The 21,243-nt window shown below is 48.4% G+C and overlaps 1 protein-coding gene across 1 annotated transcript in view; it reads right to left on the reverse strand.

The window, feature by feature from the left end:
• LOC140737230 (regulator of G-protein signaling 5-like) overlaps positions 1–21,243 on the reverse strand; it is a 57,989-nt gene that overhangs the window by 15,733 nt on the left and 21,013 nt on the right. The window contains exon 2 of the mRNA XM_073063538.1: positions 12,308–12,418. Coding sequence (XP_072919639.1) covers positions 12,308–12,418 — 111 coding nt within the window. The remainder of the gene's footprint in view (positions 1–12,307; positions 12,419–21,243) is intronic.

The following is a 21,243-nucleotide window of genomic DNA, read 5'->3' on the forward strand; positions in this document are numbered from 1 at the left end:
GGGGGCTGCCATTTTGCATGCCCGGATGTGGACAACCATCTTTGCCGGCGTCACCAGGCCCCGCCCCCGACTCGCCATCTCGCATGCCCGGATGTGGACAACCATCTTTGCCGGCGTCACCAGGCCCCGCCCCCAACTCGCCCCGTTCAACGCTGGCTACCGTGACCCTCGATCAAAGCGCTCCGCACCAGCTCGCAAGGTCGATGATGGACATCCTGGTGGAGGGGCACAGGACTAGCTGCCTGTTTGACACGGGAAGCACTGAGAGTTTTATTGACCCGGCCACAGTGAAACGCTGTGGACTCGTGACACGGCCGGCACGTCAGAAGATCACCTTGGCTTCTGGGTCGCACTCCACAGACATCCGGGTGGGTTGTGTAGCGACATTGGTGGTGCAGGGCACAGAATATCGGAACTTTGCGTTACTGGTCATGCCTCGACTGTGTGCACCTGTGCTGTTGGGGCTCGACTTCCAGAGCCATCTCAAAAGTGTGACTATGGCATATGACGGGCCCCTCCCACCACTCACTGTCAGGAATCCTCAGTTTGGTGGGACTTCGCCATATACTCCGTTACCACACGCACATACACACCGAACCACACATCCCGCCCAGCACCATGCCGATAGCTGTGCTACTGACACTACTTGCAGCCTCTCCACCCTCAAGATCCCTCCCCCATCGCCGTTCACCAACCTGACCCCCGACTGTAAACCGGTGGCGACTAAAAGCAGGAGGTACAGCGCAGGGGACAGGGCCTTTATTCATTCAGAGGTGCAGCGGCTGCTCGGGGAGGGGATCATTGAGCCGAGCACAAGCCCATGGCGGTCCCAGGTGGTTGTTGTTCGGACTGGGCAGAAAAATAGGATGGTTGTGGACTATAGCCAGACCATCAATAGATTCACGCAGCTTGACGCGTACCCCCTACCCCGCATCGCGGATATGGTCAACCAGATAGCTCAGTACAAGGTGTACTCGACAATAGATCTGAAATCCGCTTATCACCAGCTCCCCATCCGCCCAGAGGACCGCCCCTACAACGCTTTCGAGGCGGGTGGCAGGCTCTATCACTTCCTGCGCGTCCCATTTGGTGTCACAAATGGGGTCTCAGTCTTCCAGAGGGAGATGGACCAGATGGTGGACCAGTACGAACTGAAGGCCACATTTCCCTATCTAGATAACATCACCATCTGTGGTCGCGACTGGTCGGATCACGATGCCAACCTCCAACGATTTTTCCAAGTGGCCGAAGCTTTGAACCTCACTTATAACAAGGACAAGTGTGTGGTCAGAACCACACGACTCGCTATCCTTGGGTATGTCGTGGAGAACGGGGTCATTGGCCCTGACCCCGACCGTATGCGCCCCCTGTTAGAACTCCCTCTTCCCACCACTCTCAAGGCCCTCCGGCGGTGCCTGGGTTTTTTTTCCTATTACGCCCAATGGGTCCCCCATTACGCAGACAAGGCCCGCCCCCTGGTCAGGTCTACCACTTTTCCCCTCTCTGCCGAGGCCCGCGCGGCCTTCAGCTGCATTAAAGGGGACATTGCCAAAGCAACGATGCATGCGGTGGACGAGACCATTCCCTTCCAAGTAGAGAGTGACGCCTCTGACGTCGCGCTGGCTGCTACCCTCAATCAGGAAGGCAGACCAGTGGTGTTTTTTTCTCGTACCCTTCAAGGCTCTGAACTTCGGCACTCCGTGGTGGAGAAAGAAGCCCAGGCCATAGTGGAAGCTATTAGGCACTGGAGGCACTATCTCGCCGGCAAAAGGTTCACCTTGCTGACCGACCAGCGCTCGGTTGCTTTCATGTTCAGCAACCAACAGCGGGGCAAAATCAAAAATGATAAAATTTTGCGATGGAGAATAGAACTCTCCACCTACAATTATGATATCCTGTACCGGCCTGGCAGGCTCAATGAACCCTCTGATGCCCTATCCCGGGGAACGTGTGCTAGTGCACAGCTCGACCAGCTGTATGCCCTTCATGCCCATCTTTGCCATCCGGGGGTCACCCGATTTTACCATTTCATTAAAGCCCGGAACCTGCCGTACTCCCTGGAGGACATCAGGACGATGACCAGGGACTGCCAGATCTGCGCTGAGTGCAAACCGCACTTCTACCGTCCTGACACTGCGCAGCTTGTCAAGGCCACCCGCCCTTTTGAGCGACTGAGTGTTGACTTTAAGGGCCCCCTTCCCTCCACCGACCGCAATGTCTATTTTCTCAGTATTATTGACGAGTACTCGCGATTCCCTGCCCCGATACCACTACCACGTCGGTCATAAAAGCCCTGCGCCAGCTCTTCACTCTGTTCGGATATCCCTGCTATGTCCACAGTGACAGAGGGTCCTCCTTTATGAGTGACGAGTTGTGCCGGTTCCTGCTAGCTAGGGGCATTGCTACTAGTTGAACCACGAGTTATAATCCCCGGGGGAATGGCCAGGTGGAGAGGGAGAATGCCACAGTGTGGAAGGCCACACTTTTAGCCCTTAAGTCAAAAGGGTTGCCGGTCTCCCGATGGCAGGAGGTCCTCCCTGAGGCACTCCACTCTATCCGCTCCCTGTTGTGTACGTCCATTAATGCCACCCCTCACGAACGCCTATTCTCTTTTCCCAGGAAGTCTGTCACTGGGACCACCCTACCAGTTTGGCTGATGTCCCTGGGGCCAGTGCTGCTACGTAAACATGCGAGGAGTAATAAGTACTCCCCACTGGTCGAGAGGGTTCACTTCCTGCATGCTAATCCCCAGTATGCCTACGTGGTCTTACCTGATGGGCGGGAGGACACGGTCCCCGTCCGCGACCTGGCGCCCGCAGGAGCAGCAGACCACTACCCTGAACACTCCACGGTAACTATGAACCCTGTACCCGAGGTGACACCGCACACACCGTGCCACACCCAGACTCCTCACGACGCTCATGTACCGGGCATCTCGTACGCGTCTATTCCGGGGACCTCGCACACACGCGAGGGATCCCTGACACCTCCAGTTGGGACAGAACCAACCCACTCTCCGCCTCCGGTGCAAACACCACCTCCGGCACCTGTGCAATTGCAGCCGGAGCTACGTAGATCGCAGCGAACGATTCAACCACCTGATAGACTTAACCTGTAAATATACTTGGGGACTTTTTTTTAAAACAAAGGGGCACCATCAATAACTCACGCTGAGACTTAGGAAATGAGATATCGGCTTTTATTGACTGGAAGAATAAACAGCACTACATCCTGAGGAAAATGAGGGAGAGCAGCAGCCCACAGTCGCCTTTATACAGGGGTGTGTGGGAGGAGCCACAGGAGCAGTCAGCAGGGGTCTGTGGGAGGAGCCACAGGAGCAGTCAGCGGGGGGTCTGTGGGAGGAGCCACAGGAGCTGTCAGCAGGGTCTGTGGGAGGAGCCACAGGAGCAGTCAGCGGGGGGGAGGAGCCACAGGAGCAGTCAGCAGGGGGTCTGTGGGAGGAGTCACAGGAGCAGTCAGCAGGGGTCTGTGGGAGGAGTCACAGGAGCAGTCAGCAGGGGTCTGTGGGAGGGGCCACAGGAGCAGTCAGCAGGGGTCTGTGGGAGGAGCCACAGGAGCAGTCAGCGGGGGGTCTGTGGGAGGAGCCACAGGAGCTGTCAGCAGGGTCTGTGGGAGGAGCCACAGGAGCAGTCAGCGGGGGTCTGTGGGAGGAGCCACAGGAGCTGTCAGCAGGGTCTGTGGGAGGAGCCACAGGAGCAGTCAGCGGGGGTCTGTGGGAGGAGCCACAGGAGCAGTCAGCAGGGGTCAGTGGGAGGAGCCACAGGAGCAGTCAGCGGGGGTCTGTGGGAGGAGCCACAGGAGCTGTCAGCAGGGTCTGTGGGAGGAGCCACAGGAGCAGTCAGCGGGGGTCTGTGGGAGGAGCCACAGGAGCAGTCAGCGGGGGTCTGTGGGAGGGGCCACAGTCGCCTTTATACAGGGGTCTGTGGGAGGAGCCACAGGAGCAGTCAGCAGGGGTCTGTGGGAGGAGCCACAGGAGCAGTCAGCAGGGGTCTGTGGGAGGAGTCACAGGAGCAGTCAGCGGGGGTCTGTGGGAGGAGCCACAGGAGCAGTCAGCGGGGGTCTGTGGGAGGAGCCACAGGAGCAGTCAGCGGGGGTCTGTGGGAGGAGCCACAGGAGCAGTCAGCGGGGGTCTGTGGGAGGAGCCACAGGAGCAGTCAGCAGGGGTCTGTGGGAGGAGCCACAGGAGCAGTCAGCAGGGGGTCAGTGGGAGGAGCCACAGGAGCAGTCAGCAGGGGTCTGTGGGAGGAGTCACAGGAGCAGTCAGCAGGGGTCTGTGGGAGGAGTCACAGGAGCAGTCAGCAGGGGTCTGTGGGAGGAGCCACAGGAGCAGTCAGCGGGGGTCTGTGGGAGGAGCCACAGGAGCAGTCAGCAGGGGGTCTGTGGGAGGGGTCACAGGAGCAGTCAGCGGGGGGGGGGTCTGTGGGAGGAGCCACAGGAGCAGTCAGCAGGGGTCGGAGGAGTCACAGGAGCAGTTAGCAGGGGTCTGTGGGAGGAGTCACAGGAGCAGTCAGCGGGGGTCTGTGGGAGGAGCCACAGGAGCAGTCAGCAGGGGTCTGTGGGAGGAGCCACAGGAGCAGTCAGCGGGGGGGGGTCTGTGGGAGGAGCCACAGGAGCAGTCAGCAGGGGTCTGTGGGAGGGGCCACAGGAGCAGTCAGCAGGGGGTCTGTGGGAGGAGCCATAGGAGCAGTCAGCAGGGGTCTGTGGGAGGAGCCACAGGAGCAGTCAGCAGGGGTCTGTGGGAGGAGCCACAGGAGCAGTCAGTGAGGGTCTGTGGGAGGAGCCACAGGAGCAGTCAGCGGGGGTCTGTGGGAGGAGCCACAGGAGCAGTCAGCGGGGGTCTGTGGGAGGAGCCACAGGAGCAGTCAGCAGGGGTCTGTGGGAGGGGCCACAGGAGCAGTCAGCAGGGGTCTGTGGGAGGAGCCACAGGAGCAGTCAGCAGGGGTCTGTGGGAGGGGCCACAGGAGCAGTCAGCAGGGGTCTGTGGGAGGAGCCACAGGAGCAGTCAGCGGGGGTCTGTGGGAGGAGCCACAGGAGCAGTCAGCGGGGGTCTGTGGGAGGAGCCACAGGAGCAGTCAGCGGGGGTCTGTGGGAGGAGCCACAGGAGCAGTCAGCGGGGGTCTGTGGGAGGAGCCACAGGAGCAGTCAGCGGGGGTCTGTGGGAGGAGCCACAGGAGCAGTCAGCGGGGGTCTGTGGGAGGAGCCACAGGAGCAGTCAGCAGGGGTCTGTGGGCGGAGCCACAGGAGCAGTCAGCAGGGGTCTGTGGGAGGAGCCACAGGAGCAGTCAGCAGGGGTCTGTGGGAGGAGCCACAGGAGCAGTCAGCAGGGGTCTGTGGGAGGAGTCAGCAGGGGTCTGTGGGAGGAGCCACAGGAGCAGTCAGCGGGGGTCTGTGGGAGGAGTCAGCAGGGGTCTGTGGGAGGAGCCACAGGAGCAGTCAGCAGGGGTCTGTGGGAGGAGTCAGCAGGGGTCTGTGGGAGGAGCCACAGGAGCAGTCAGCGGGGGTCTGTGGGAGGAGCCACAGGAGCAGTCAGCGGGGGTCTGTGGGAGGAGCCACAGGAGCAGTCAGCGGGGGTCTGTGGGAGGAGCCACAGGAGCAGTCAGCGGGGGTCTGTGGGAGGAGCCACAGGAGCAGTCAGCGGGGGTCTGTGGGAGGAGCCACAGGAGCAGTCAGCGGGGGTCTGTGGGAGGAGCCACAGGAGCAGTCAGCAGGGGGTCAGTGGGAGGAGCCACAGGAGCAGTCAGCAGGGGTCTGTGGGAGGAGTCACAGGAGCAGTCAGCAGGGGGTCTGTGGGAGGAGCCACAGGAGCAGTCAGCGGGGGTCTGTGGGAGGAGCCACAGGAGCAGTCAGCGGGGGTCTGTGGGAGGAGCCACAGGAGCAGTCAGCGGGGGTCTGTGGGAGGAGCCACAGGAGCAGTCAGCGGGGGTCTGTGGGAGGAGCCACAGGAGCAGTCAGCAGGGGTCTGTGGGCGGAGCCACAGGAGCAGTCAGCAGGGGTCTGTGGGAGGAGCCACAGGAGCAGTCAGCAGGGGTCTGTGGGAGGAGCCACAGGAGCAGTCAGCAGGGGTCTGTGGGAGGAGTCAGCAGGGGTCTGTGGGAGGAGCCACAGGAGCAGTCAGCGGGGGTCTGTGGGAGGAGTCAGCAGGGGTCTGTGGGAGGAGCCACAGGAGCAGTCAGCAGGGGTCTGTGGGAGGAGTCAGCAGGGGTCTGTGGGAGGAGCCACAGGAGCAGTCAGCGGGGGTCTGTGGGAGGAGCCACAGGAGCAGTCAGCGGGGGTCTGTGGGAGGAGCCACAGGAGCAGTCAGCGGGGGTCTGTGGGAGGAGCCACAGGAGCAGTCAGCAGGGGTCTGTGGGAGGAGTCAGCAGGGGTCTGTGGGAGGAGCCACAGGAGCAGTCAGCGGGGGTCTGTGGGAGGAGTCAGCAGGGGTCTGTGGGAGGAGCCACAGGAGCAGTCAGCAGGGGTCTGTGGGAGGAGTCAGCAGGGGTCTGTGGGAGGAGCCACAGGAGCAGTCAGCGGGGGTCTGTGGGAGGAGCCACAGGAGCAGTCAGCGGGGGTCTGTGGGAGGAGCCACAGGAGCAGTCAGCGGGGGTCTGTGGGAGGAGCCACAGGAGCAGTCAGCGGGGGTCTGTGGGAGGAGCCACAGGAGCAGTCAGCGGGGGTCTGTGGGAGGAGCCACAGGAGCAGTCAGCGGGGGTCTGTGGGAGGAGCCACAGGAGCAGTCAGCAGGGGGTCAGTGGGAGGAGCCACAGGAGCAGTCAGCAGGGGTCTGTGGGAGGAGTCACAGGAGCAGTCAGCAGGGGGTCTGTGGGAGGAGCCACAGGAGCAGTCAGCAGGGGTCTGTGGGAGGAGCCACAGGAGCAGTCAGCAGGGGTCTGTGGGAGGAGCCACAGGAGCAGTCAGTGAGGGTCTGTGGAAGGAGCCACAGGAGCAGTCAGCAGGGGTCTGTGGGAGGAGCCACAGGAGCAGTCAGCGGGGGGGGGTCTGTGGGAGGAGTCACAGGAGCAGTCAGCAGGGGTCTGTGGGAGGGGCCACAGGAGCAGTCAGCAGGGGGTCTGTGGGAGGAGCCATAGGAGCAGTCAGCAGGGGTCTGTGGGAGGAGCCACAGGAGCAGTCAGCAGGGGTCTGTGGGAGGAGCCACAGGAGCAGTCAGTGAGGGTCTGTGGGAGGAGCCACAGGAGCAGTCAGCGGGGGTCAGTGGGAGGAGCCACAGGAGCAGTCAGCAGGGGTCTGTGGGAGGAGCCACAGGAGCAGTCAGCGGGGGTCTGTGGGAGGAGCCACAGGAGCAGTCAGCAGGGGTCTGTGGGAGGGGCCACAGGAGCAGTCAGCAGGGGTCTGTGGGAGGAGCCACAGGAGCAGTCAGCAGGGGTCTGTGGGAGGAGCCACAGGAGCAGTCAGCAGGGGTCTGTGGGAGGGGCCACAGGAGCAGTCAGCAGGGGTCTGTGGGAGGAGCCACAGGAGCAGTCAGCGGGGGTCTGTGGGAGGAGCCACAGGAGCAGTCAGCGGGGGTCTGTGGGAGGAGCCACAGGAGCAGTCAGCGGGGGTCTGTGGGAGGAGTCACAGGAGCAGTCAGCGGGGGTCTGTGGGAGGAGCCACAGGAGCAGTCAGCGGGGGTCTGTGGGAGGAGCCACAGGAGCAGTCAGCGGGGGTCTGTGGGAGGAGCCACAGGAGCAGTCAGCGGGGGTCTGTGGGAGGAGCCACAGGAGCAGTCAGCAGGGGTCTGTGGGCGGAGCCACAGGAGCAGTCAGCAGGGGTCTGTGGGAGGAGCCACAGGAGCAGTCAGCAGGGGTCTGTGGGAGGAGCCACAGGAGCAGTCAGCAGGGGGTCTGTGGGAGGAGTCAGCAGGGGTCTGTGGGAGGAGCCACAGGAGCAGTCAGCGGGGGTCTGTGGGAGGAGCCACAGGAGCAGTCAGCGGGGGTCTGTGGGAGGAGCCACAGGAGCAGTCAGCGGGGGTCTGTGGGAGGAGCCACAGGAGCAGTCAGCGGGGGTCTGTGGGAGGAGCCACAGGAGCAGTCAGCGGGGGTCTGTGGGAGGAGCCACAGGAGCAGTCAGCGGGGGTCTGTGGGAGGAGCCACAGGAGCAGTCAGCGGGGGTCTGTGGGAGGAGCCACAGGAGCAGTCAGCGGGGGTCTGTGGGAGGAGCCACAGGAGCAGTCAGCAGGGGTCTGTGGGAGGGGCCACAGGAGCAGTCAGCAGGGGTCTGTGGGAGGAGCCACAGGAGCAGTCAGCGGGGGTCTGTGGGAGGAGCCACAGGAGCAGTCAGCGGGGGTCTGTGGGAGGAGCCACAGGAGCAGTCAGCGGGGGTCTGTGGGAGGAGCCACAGGAGCAGTCAGCGGGGGTCTGTGGGAGGAGCCACAGGAGCAGTCAGCGGGGGTCTGTGGGAGGAGCCACAGGAGCAGTCAGCGGGGGTCTGTGGGCGGAGCCACAGGAGCAGTCAGCAGGGGTCTGTGGGAGGAGCCACAGGAGCAGTCAGCAGGGGTCTGTGGGAGGAGCCACAGGAGCAGTCAGCAGGGGGTCTGTGGGAGGAGTCAGCAGGGGTCTGTGGGAGGAGCCACAGGAGCAGTCAGACAGGTATATCTAGTTCACCACACATTACGAATTATATTGCACTCGCTTTCCTTTTTACTTTATCCATACTTTTCCAAGCTGTTGAATGCACCCCCTACTATTTGGCTTAAAGACCTATCTACAGCCCTTAGTTCCTGTATGTGATTTGTCATGTTTGGAACACTTGTCCTGAAAGAGAAATGATGGAAACAGTCTTTGAATACTTATAAAGGACAGAAAATAGATAATTGTTAACCAGGAAAGAAGATTTGCTATGGGTAGACAAAAGTTCAGAATTGATTTTGCAGTCAGATCAGCAATGATCTTATTAAAAGATTTAAGGGGCCAAATGGTCTACTCCTATTGCTAACTAATGTGTTTCTCTGTTCATACCCAAGTTAGAAGTGCACTTGTGATGAGGCTCTGCCTTTGAAACGTGACAATTCCAAATATTAGCTAGATGGTTGTCCCCGATTATCTTTGCTAATATATCCATTATTATTTTTCTACATGTCACTGTTAGAGGAAAGGAAATAGTTTATTGAGAAATTGTAATGTTGCTAAGTGGTACAAGGATGGTCTCTGTAAACCAGAAAACATTGGTTTAGATATAAGAAACAGGAGGCAAATGCAGTGGTTAAATCCGCCATATTCTTATTATTGTGCTGTAGGAACTCTGTTTTGATTGAACTTCCAATGAATGTCTATTCACTGTTTCCTAGAAGGCACATAAGCTCCACATGATGCCTAAGAAGGTACATTTGTAATTTGCAGCATTATATCAGCATGACCTCCAGCTATTGACAATGACTAACAGATCATTTTTAATCATTACAATTTGTTTTCTTCTGTGATTTTATGTACAGAATAGTCCTTAACAATGATGCATAACCACTTAGGAAACCAAGAGAGGCAGTTTCGCAGTAATTCACTTATGCAAGTCCCTTTAGGCGATTGTTGTAAAATGATTTGGGTTTTATTTGCTTGTCTTTAAAAACACAATGATTTTCCTTCAGGCAACAAGCATTAGCTGTAAGTAACAGAAATTATTAACTAAATCTGTTCCATTGCATTTCAATCCATGTATTTTTGATGTTTACTTTGTTCCATGATAGCACTCTCAGTTCCAAATTAAAGATCCAAGTTCTACTCCAAAATCTAAGCATTTTATTTAGGCTAGTGATTCAGTGTAATACACAGGAATGCAGAAGAAGATGACTTAAATCAAGCTTGATGCACCATCAATAACTCTCGGAGACGGGAGGCAAATGATAGGCTTTTATTTGCTGCAAGAGACCACGATTAGCAGCAAGAGACCACCACACAACATCCTGGAGACTGAGGGAGGAGCAGTGCCTCCAACCACCTTTATACAGGGGTCTGTGGGAGGAGCCACAGGAGCAGTCAGCAGAGGGGCGTGTCCAGACAGGCATATGGAGTTCACCACAAAGCTGTTGTTCAAGAAATTTCATGGGAGAATTCTCCAAATTCAGAATCAACACTGAGTTCAATGGTTGGAGATTCCATTCCACCCGTTCTTTTGGACACCAAATGTGGGAAATTGTCCCATTATTTATAACTCTGGACACACTGTTAACATTTTCTCACCATGTTAACATTTGCACTGTCCTTTGACTTCCCATTCAAGTCTGCCTAGTTTCAAACCCATCACAGGGCTTCCCCGACTTTTATTTCTTTGCGTTTCTCTCTTCTCATCATTCCTTGGCCCCGTACTCGAAATTGCAGCAGTTTTCACTTCTGACGAAGATTGCCGACCTGCAAAGTCAGTCCTATCTCACGCCCTACAGATATTGCCTGCCTTGTTGAATATTCTTACCAGTTCGTTGTACACATTAGTTTGTCTTTTGCAATGAGAACGATCTTGGAGGCTGTGATGCTGATCAGGTTCTGGATTCTGGGGCTTGATGATGCTCTAAGCAGCACTACATATGAATCCTGTGCCCGTCAGACCCAGCAGGACTGGAAGCCCCATGAATTTCAATGGGGATTCTACTTCTGCTGCTTAGCACTCTGTATTTTTTTAAACATGTTATATTATTAAAAAAAATTTCAAAGTGTGCATTTTTTCTGATATCTTTATTATTTTAAAATGTCTTATATGGAAGAGCATTTATGCCAAGTTGCTTTCTTATATTTTATGTATTGAATAAATATTAATAATGATGCCTGACCACTGGAAGAAAACAGGAGTGGCAGTTTTGTAGTAATTCACATATATAAGTCACTCTGAACGTTAATTTTTGTTTCATTCTTTGAGAAAATGTTCCAAATGCATTTTAAAATAAGAAGACCTAATTATTACCATTCCAGTCCGTCTATTTTCTTTATGTGCAGTGCTTTTCACTGTTCAAACCACCCATGGTGAGTACATTTGGCACTTAAGCATTAATCACAATAAGGCCAACAATTGTTTTTGTAATATTCTGGTCTACGCTTTCCCATTTATGATTTTGTTTCCCATCATTCACAGAATTCTTCTGTTCTGTGGGTTATGCAACAGGAAACTGAAGTCTGACCTTACTAAGTCATAAATGTAGCCTTACTGTAAATATGAATAATCCAATGTTACTGATCTTGAGATCTTAATTTTCCAAATTGAAAAGGTTAGTTTAAGGTTAATTCCATGATGAATTTGAATAAATTGAGCAATTTTGCTGAAATAATGGCAGAGAAAAAATTTCATAATGCATCCAGAGGTGCGCAGGCCAATCTTTCCAATTTATGGAAATTTTCAGCATAGTTCATCTGTGATGAAAAGGTAAAGGGACAATTGATCACTTCCTGTCTGTAACCAGATTCCAATCTAATCATCCAAATGAACCCATCCTTTCAAATATGAAATTCATCCTCCTCCCTATGAACAATTCCTTGTACTGTAACATTTATCAGCTATTTGAATTGTTTATGTTAAATCCCAAGGGTGACATGGAGCTTGAACACCTATGGCAGTTTGTGAGTTTGGATCAATCATTTCCACGTGGCACATTTTTATTTCATGCCATTGTGAAAGGGCCAGTGCGTAGAAGACAGTGAGGGAGAAACATGGCTGACTCAAATTGAATTAAGAAACCTTCTTTTTCAATGTTTATAACATGAAATCTACTGTCACCCTCAGGAGGGAATTGGGTAACTATTTAGTGAGGGGAAACTCGTATGGCAACAGAAAAGGGGCCCAAACATGGAAATGCTCAGAGCTGCTCTGGTAAAGAACCAGCAAGGACCCAATGGATTGAATTGCCACCTTGTCTGCTGTAACCATTCCATGATATTTTGCCTGAACTACAGAAGGGATCACTTCTGCCATAATACTGCCCTGTTTGCACTCAAAATTCAGATTTAATTGCGAGACCAAAAATGATGAAATGAGAAGCCCTTTCCACTTACCCTCAAAGGTGCATTCCTTTCAATTTACTAACTCCACCAGAAGTAAACAGTAATATTTTTGATGAATTCCATTAAAATGTTAAAAAAAACCTAGGATGACCAAAACTATTTTTACTTCATATATGTTACATATGGCGGATGTTGGTGCTGAGGTTAGGAGATGGTGAGTATTTGGGAGGAATTCTAGAAGAAGGAAAGGCCCTAACATACTATATCTTCATGCTGTCTTGGTCAATATGTGCCTCGTTGCTTTACTTCTCTACTTCTAACAACTGAACTCCATCCCACTCCCTTTCTTTACTGTCCAGTTCCTTCACTCAAATGGAACAAATATTCATTACCTTAGAGGCTTAGCTGGCTTGTCCACTTTATCAGAATATGGGATGATGTAGTCAGTGATGATTTCCGGCTTCTGCAGCAGGATTCCTAACTTTGTTTTTATTCCTTTGGCCCTAGGAAGATAATACAGAAAAGTTATCATTGCTGCAGTTCATTCGATACAGTTTATGCACATGCAGTACTATTCCCAGCCATTGTGCAGACAAATGGGTAATTCTCCTGGCAATCAAACAGAGGCAAACAACGTATATTTTGTGTGTGATTTCCAGGGAACTATCCTCAACTCAGTAAAATTTTCCGGAGAAATTACTTTTCATTGAGACAAGTTGATATGGCTTCTGGTACATGTTTTGCTTCTAAGATATTTTAAATATATTGGTCTCTGAGTGGACATTTATTTAGTAAAATGTTGTTCACAAAAAAAGGGGGACTGAAGGAGCAAAATGTGATGGATTACATGTATCTAGCGTGTAATCCATCACACTTCATGCTTCCTAATGCATATCATACCTTCTGTTCATTGAGTGAATATTCCACAAGAGTTGCATCACAAAGGACCTGTCCCTTCAGCCTAACATGTCCAAAATCTTCAGAGTTTCTCATATCCATACTAACCTTTGTGCCCATCCCAAGATATTACCTTACTTCTCAAGAGCAAATGAAGTTAGTAAGTGCTGCTACGATGCCATGACCTTCCAGTCAATTTATACTCTGAGGCAGAAAGTTGCTCAAAGTACCACATTACATCACATCTCTCATTCATTATAAGTGCAGCACATGTGGAGAGGGAGAGAGGAATGCAGTCAATCCTTCACGTCTATGATCTTTCAACAGAACTGGAAAATTAAGCTTATTTCAAGTTGTGGCATTGAGTTGCACAGAAAACAAAGGAAACGTCTGTGACGTGATTGAATTTGGATATCATTAAGATACTTTGCATTAACCCATTTGCTCTTTCCAACTACACACTGGCTGTACATTGGGAGAAATGAAACCTTTCTACCTCCACTTGTGGCCAGAGCTGATGCATCATGCCCATTATACAATGTGCACACTAGACACATAAGAAAAGATGCAATCCAAACAAAATACTCTTTTCCTTCTCTAAAAAGAAAGCTCTCTTTAAACAGAGACTCAGTGACTGCTATGATGTACCAATGGACAGTAAATTGTCAGGTGTTAGAACATGCAAATGTTTAACTGATGCTAATTGACACCGCAAGGTCTTGAGTCAATGTTGAAGAGTCCCAAAGCTAGTTCATCCCACCTGTGGTTGGACTAGTTGAGAATTTCATGGAAGAGACACATTGTCGATGGGCACAGCAAGGCAGACAGATCTGTGTAACATTCTGCCAATATAGAGAGTCGTCCAAAAATGGTTGTGTAGAGGGCCATGCAAACCATGCTGGGAGCTTTGATATGGTGCCCAGGACATATTAGGAGATTTACCCAATTTCAGCTGAATTCCTTGCTGGGTTGTGTCACAGTCAACCAAACCAGTGCCCTGGATTCTAGTCAAGAGTTCCTTCTCTGAAGGGCTTTAGTAAACTTAGTAGATTTTTTAAATGAATACTTGTGGCTTTGCATTTGTTATTACTTATAAAAGGTCATTTTAAAACTAGACTATTAATTTAATTCAAATTCCAAGCTGCCATGGAAACTTAGGCTGTGGATCTTTAGTGATGTTCTGAGTGCACCATAGGCATCGAGAGTTGTAGGTTGTCTCCAGGTCCAGTAGTTGAGTCCCCGTGATGTGCTGAACTGTCTGAATCACCTGTTTGAGTGCTTTGTAATCTGTCTTGCTTCAGCTGGAGTAACACATCGCCATTCCATAAATTGGTATGCTATCTCTTGCACCTTGATAGAAGTTGGTCAGCAATTTTGGACCACCCTGATGATCTTCCCACTCACATGCTTCCAGCAGGTGCTTAGTCTTCAGTTGCTATTACCCTCACCACTGTAACATCAAGCATGTGCTACATGGCGCACATGAGGCACTATTATGGACTTCTACATCTTCAAAATAGAGACTGATGAGTCTAATTCACTTTCAAGATTTGCATGTTTAACAATCATGTAGTTTATAAACAAAACTTTGAACAGCTGCCTCCTCACAAGCTGAAGTTTCAACTATTTTAATGTTTATCTCAGATTTATGATTCCTTAAAAATAGTTTTTTGCATAATAAACACAGTAACATTAGTGGTTTAAGAACTATTTGAACAACTACTTTTGTTTGCTAATAAGCACTGTTTACAAATGTACATACTTAAAATGTAGCAACAGATATATATATAAAACAATTATAGGTTTAAGCATTATTGCTCAAACAAAGCTGGAAGACCAACTTCAAAATGTGGCTGACCTTATATACTATTGCTGAGATATTTTGCTACAAAATACAGAAGTTATATCATTACAGTTGATGAGGCTATCCTTGGTTAACTGTACAGTTTTGGCCCCCTTATTGAGAAAGGATATACTAGTTTAGGACACAGTCCAGATGAAATCCTTAGGATAATTCTTGGGATGAGAAGGTAATCCTGTCATGAGTCACTGAGGAAGTAGGATCTGTGTGCTTTAGTGTTTTGAAAAATAAGGCATAATCATTTTGAAACCTTAAGATACTTTCATGTGTAGGAGAGTCTCAAGCAAGGGAACACAGAGATAAGTATGAAAATAGAATTCAGAAGGATGATGTAGGATCTCATTGAAAACTACTGAATACTGAAAACCTTGGAGAGAATGGATATGGAGAGTATGCTATCTAAGGGTACAGCCTCAGAATAAAAGGAATATCCTTTTAAAATCGAGATGAGGAAGGATTTCTTCAGCTAGTGGATGGTGAATCTGAAATTCCTTACCAGCAAGGCAGAGATTGATGAGTTCTTAAGTCATAAAGTGGTTAAGAGTTATAAGGAGAAGGCAAGAGAATGGAGTTGAAAAAACAATTAGCCATGATTGAATGGCAAAGCAGACTCAATGGGCCAAATGGCCCAATTCTGTTCCTGTACCTTATAGTCCTTTGGTCTTCTAAAGGTAAAGAAAAACTGGTGTGTGAAGGTAATTCATCTTGCTGCGAAGCTGTGGAATTCTCTATCCCATTTGGTTGAAGAATCTAGATCACTGTAGATATTTAAATGGGAGCTAGAGATGTAATTGACATCAATAGAGAACTCTTGCCAAAAGAGAATAGAGGCCTGGGCAAATCAGCCACCACTTCTTTGAATTGCCAGGCAAGTTTGATAGACCAGGTGGCCTACTCTTGTTCCTATATTTCTATGATATTGTGCATCAAGTACATGAGGACTCCAATAAACTTGTCAACTATATATAGAAATGGCAAATGAATGTCATCAAACTAAGAACGTGGAGGTGCAATTTGTTTGGAGAAAAAGCAGGTCATCTATTGCAAAGTAGAACAGCAGTAGGCAATGGCACATAAACAAAAATACAAAATTGTTGGCCAAAGAACTTGTTTCTGAGATCTTCGTTCCAGGTCCTATCAAGGAAATCAGCATGGTGTAAATCAAAGGTTGGAACTCAGAGTATAACCATGAAATCAGAGGATGCTGCCAAAATACCAAAATCACATTTTTCCCTTGAAAACAATATATGAATCTGGATATAAAATGGGATAATGGAACATCAGCTAATCAGATGAAGCCGACCAGCATCTCCCATGTTAGGAAATCTGTAACTGATAAAGAATGTGGACACTGTGATAGAAGGCGAGGTGCCAAAATAACATGCAATGAATACTTTTACAGAAGAAGGGGATTCTGGCTTCTTTTGTAAAATTGAAGTGTTTCAAGATGCTAATTTTAACCCATTTAATGCTACAAGTTGGAAGGAATTTAAGGGCAGATAATTTGTTCATCTACTAAGATACAAACCCATGGTTTCAGCCAAGGAATCATCCATATGATACCCACAATGTCAAACTCTCAAATAAATTTAAGTTTCAAAATATTAAGTGAGGAAAGAAACAGGGTAAACATCTCAGATCAATTATCTTTGATCTGAATGGTCATCTATACGTGGCACTAACCTAGTTCCTATCCCCATAATAGTCACTGTTTAAGACACATTTGGACAGGTACATGGATAGAAAAGGTCTAGAGCAGGGGTTCTGAACCTTTTTTATGCCATGTACCAATGCCATTAAGCAAGGGGTCCATGAACCCCAGGTTGGAAACTCCTGGTTTAGAGGGATATGGGCTAAGCTCAGAGAAATGGATTGGCTCAAATTCACAAGGATCAGCTTTATTCATCACATACATTTACATGTATTAGGAATTTGCTGTGCTGTGTTGGAAATGACATGAACCAAAAATAACAATAACAACATTCTACAATTGAAAAGAATACAGAATTATATAAAATAAAGTTAGAATTATGAATATGGAATAAAATGCACACACAATGTAAACAGAATTATAAAAAGTGGTTGTAAGTGTTTACAGGCAGTGCAGTGACTGAGTTAATAGATAGAGGGGGTTGGCTAACTAGAATGGTTGACTTGGGCTAAGATGGTCACCATGGACGAGTTGGACTGAAGGGCCTGTGTTTGTGCCATATAGATCTGTGATTAATAACCAACAAGCTTATTGGATGTTTTTCTGCATTCCCGGTCATTACTTCACTCTCTAATATCTGTCCACTTTTGGTGACTCGAAGAAAAACATACCTAGTTTGAGGCAGTGAATGGAAATTTCCGGCTTTGCTTTGCTTTGCAAAGTCAGGTGACAGGAAAAAGCATAAGGGCCAGAAGCAAACAGCTGCAATTCAGCCTCTCACACCTGCTCCCACCATGGCTGATCTTTTACCCAAGCATCACTCTTCTGCATCAATCCAATATCACTGCATTCCCCTTAATAGGTTTAATATTGGTGCATGCCCTAATCTCTTAGTACTGACAGACACAGATGGGACCAAGCATAACCTGTGCACATATTAACCAAATGCAGAGGCTATCTTATTCTGCAGAGTTTTTATATGTTTAGTAAAAGGCTTAAAAGCTCTGATGTTTGCTTATTCACATTTTATAAAGGAACAGATTGAAATGTGACCATTCATTTAATCTCTATTAAATCTCTGATTTACAATTATCATGTTTACAATGCTCTTTTCTCAGAGGGTTAAGTGAAGAATAGCCAAGATATGCTTCCTTCTTTTACATATGAAATAAAAATCATTGAACTCCAAATGGATAGTGTCACAACAAAAGATAATTTATCTCATTACATTAGTCACACAGTTGTAAAGCTTAGAAACAAGAACTTCAGTGTATTGTGTTTTGGATCACCATCATGCCTATTGGTACTAGCACACTTGGCTGTGTTAATTCCATATCTATCTATGGTTTGTTTATTCAAATACCTCTCAAGATGTCTGTCAAATGGTGTTACTCTTCCTGCCTCCACTCTCTCCACTTGATTCAACTACCAGTAACACTTTGTGAAACATTAACCCCTCAGATCCCTTTTAAGCCTCCTCACTTGTATCATAAAGTTGATCCCCCCAGCATTATTTGCCACCACCATGGTTATCTGCCCCACCCCTGACTCAATTTTATATACGTATATTATGTCACATCTCTAGGGAAAAAGGACTTAGCCTATCCATTTTCTCCTTGCAACACACGTGCTTTGATTCAAGGAACGTCCTCATGAGTCTTTTCTGCACCGTCACTAGCTTAATCACACCTTTCCTATTGTGTGGTGTCCAGAACTTCACCCAACATTCCAAGCGTGGCCTAACCAACATTTTGTATGGATGTAACAAGACAGTCCAACTCTTCTTCGCCAAGAAGGCAAGCATGGCATATACTGTATCTTATCAATCCATGCTCCAGCTCACCAGCCTGATGTCTCTGACTTATCCCTGCTACCCTTCTTAAATAAAGGCACGGCATTATTGGTCCTCCAGTCTTCCAGTAGCTCACCTGAGGCTAACGAAGATATAAAAATCTCGGTGAAAACTCTAGCAATCTCCTCTTATCTCTCATAACTTCATTGGATAGACCTTGTCAGACCCTGGGGATTTATCCACTTCGATACATTTCAAGAACACCAACACTTTCTCCTTTGTATTACATGTATTGATATATACACTGAGATATCATTGTTCTGTCTCCTGAACACAATGAACACACTGTCATTCTACAGCAGTAAATGCAGACAAGTGTTCTTCATGATATATAATATTAATCAACAATAATTCTGCTTGTATGTATGCCAAAAATAAGCAATTGTTTCCACAACACATCAGTTTGACTATTCGAGGAATGTGACAATTCTCCTTCAATGATTAGATATCAATATCTAGCCAATAACTTTATGTGAAGTGAGGATAATATTTCAAAGTAGAAAAGGGAAAATATGTTGTACCAGAGTTCCAACAATTTATTCTTAACCATATCCTGAATTTCTACTGTACACTAATTCTGCAAGATTTATATATTAAATGTACTTTTCTCCCCCAATGCCTCTCTTTATTAAAATAAAGTTCCTTGTTCCTTTTTGGTAGTCTGTGTTTCATTTTGATCTGATATTAAAAAAGCTTTAGATCAGATATTTGTATAAATTGCAATATTTGCAAGAAATATTTATGCTTAAACGTTTCATAGTTTGACCATCTCTAAATTATTTCCCATCATATGGGGCAATTTCTAGTGACAGATGTATATTGAATGTTATAATTCCCCATGAAAGTTTCCGTAATACGTTGTTGAACCTCCTCCCATCTGGACGTAAAATGGATAGCCCCATAGCTTCAGGACCACTGTGACCAGAAGCTGTACTTCATGTTAAGTAGTGTCAGGGGACTCTTGATAGCAGAACAGAGGCATTGCCCCCAGGAATACTGGAAAGAATAAACTCACTTGAAACACACGCATGTAAAAGAAACTCATCAAATCTTTTTAAGTCATAGAATTTCAGACTCCAGTATGGCAGACTGATATTTCACAGCAACAAACAAGAAAAGAGGATGACAGACAGGCAGAGTCAGGTAGAGGAGGTGAGCGGAGGTAGAGTTGGAAGACTGTGGCAGGTGAATGATAGATGGAGGCACTACCTGCCCATCATCTTACATCCTTTCTCATTCCAACATTCACCTTGGAATTCCTTTTTGGCACACTCTTGCTCTCTATGGTGACTACCTTGCCTCTTCACTTTCAGTCCTACGCAGGGCTTTGACCTGAAACACTGATAAGTTCTTTCCTCCCACAGATATAACCCAATCTGCTGAGTTCCTCTAACAGATTGTCTGTTGCTCCAAATTTCAGCATCTGCAGTTTCTTATGTCCCTATTGATGTTTCACAAGCTTCTTCGACATGGGGTTAGTTGTGGCAACTTGTAATTTTCTGGCACCATCTAAGTTAATAGCAGCATCATAGACGAGGCTCAGTTAGCAGCTCATTGCCCAGGAGTTATAGGGTTTTGGATTCAAGTCTGCCAGCTGATACAAACTCTTGACTGGAATTGAAGGATAATGGTACAGGGTTTCTGCATTACCAGAAACACCTACTGCGGCTGAGATGTTAAAAATAGGTCTGGAGTAGTTGTTGGCTCAACTTGAGAGGTATTAAGGAGTTAGCAGCAACAATCTCAAAGTCCATTTATTGATCATTTTGTGAAATCGCATGGGACAACAAAATTGTCTGTTCTACTGAAAAGTTGTTGATATGGTTTTCTGCAAAAGTCTTAGGCATTAATAGGGAGAGAGAGGGGGGAAGAGGGAGAGAGAGAGAGAGATTGCTGAAGACCTTTGCACAGTACTGTAGGAATTTTACGTATTGCACTGTACTGCTGCCACGAAAGAAAAGAAAACAAATTTCATGACATATGTGTGTGATGATAAGCCTGATTCTCTATTGTGGATTGAGAGAGGGAAGGTGGCAGAGAGAGGGGAATCCTGGTTGGAAAAAGGGGAAGGGGGAGGGGAGGGAGTGGGAAGCACCAGAGAGACAATAAACCAATAGTTTGTAATCAAATTACCATGCCTTGTGACACAAGGCTGGGTGTCTCTGAACCTGTGCCATCCCCCGCCCTTGGCACACCTTCTCTGCCACGTGTCCCACACCCCTCCCACAGTGCTCCCCCCCCCCCCAACTCACACCATTCCCAAAATCTTTTGCTCCGTCCAGATTTACAAACTCGGTCTCCGCTCCACATTGATAATTACAGTACAGTGCAAAAGTCTTAGGCACCCTAACTCTCTCTCTCTCTCTCTCTCTCTCTCTCTACATATATATATATATATCAATAAAGACTTTTGAACAGTACTGTAGATCTTATTTGCATGTTACCAGCTTTGGTGAGAAAACACAGATTATGGCTCACAATTACAAATTACCCTGCTGAAAGTAGCAAAGGAGTATCCTGAGCAGAATGGAACATGATAAATGCACTGGGAAGGCAACAACATTTGTATGTAACTAAATCTCAATAAGTACAGAGCAAGCTTGCCAAAATTTAAGTACACATTTTCCCTGATGATTCTGTTGACTGCTTATAATAAACTATCATCTCAAAATATCTTTGTTTGGCTCAGCCTGTCTCCAACACTGTCTGTGTTACAGACAAGCAGTTGTTCCATTTTCACAAATATGCCATTTTGCCATATCCTCTTAATCTTGTTTCTTACAGCCAACTTAATCTGTCTTTAAATATTGACACAACTTCTGGTTTAATCACTAACTTCATGCATAAACAATTCACCTGTTCTCTACCCTGACTCTCCAGCATTTTAATCTTCATTCTGGGTTAAACTCCCTTCACCGAGAAATGCCTTTGTTGAGCTCAAATGTTTTTGCAGTTCATACAAATGCCAAATTGGATGCTCCTCCAAGAGTTCACAAGACTAGCTGCAAGCAAGTGGGCAGCAGAGTTAGAACGGTCTTTGACCTGCAATGTGAACTCTGTTTCTCTC

This window comes from Hemitrygon akajei, chromosome 12 (genome assembly GCF_048418815.1).
Source record: "Hemitrygon akajei chromosome 12, sHemAka1.3, whole genome shotgun sequence".
NCBI lineage: Eukaryota > Metazoa > Chordata > Chondrichthyes > Myliobatiformes > Dasyatidae > Hemitrygon > Hemitrygon akajei.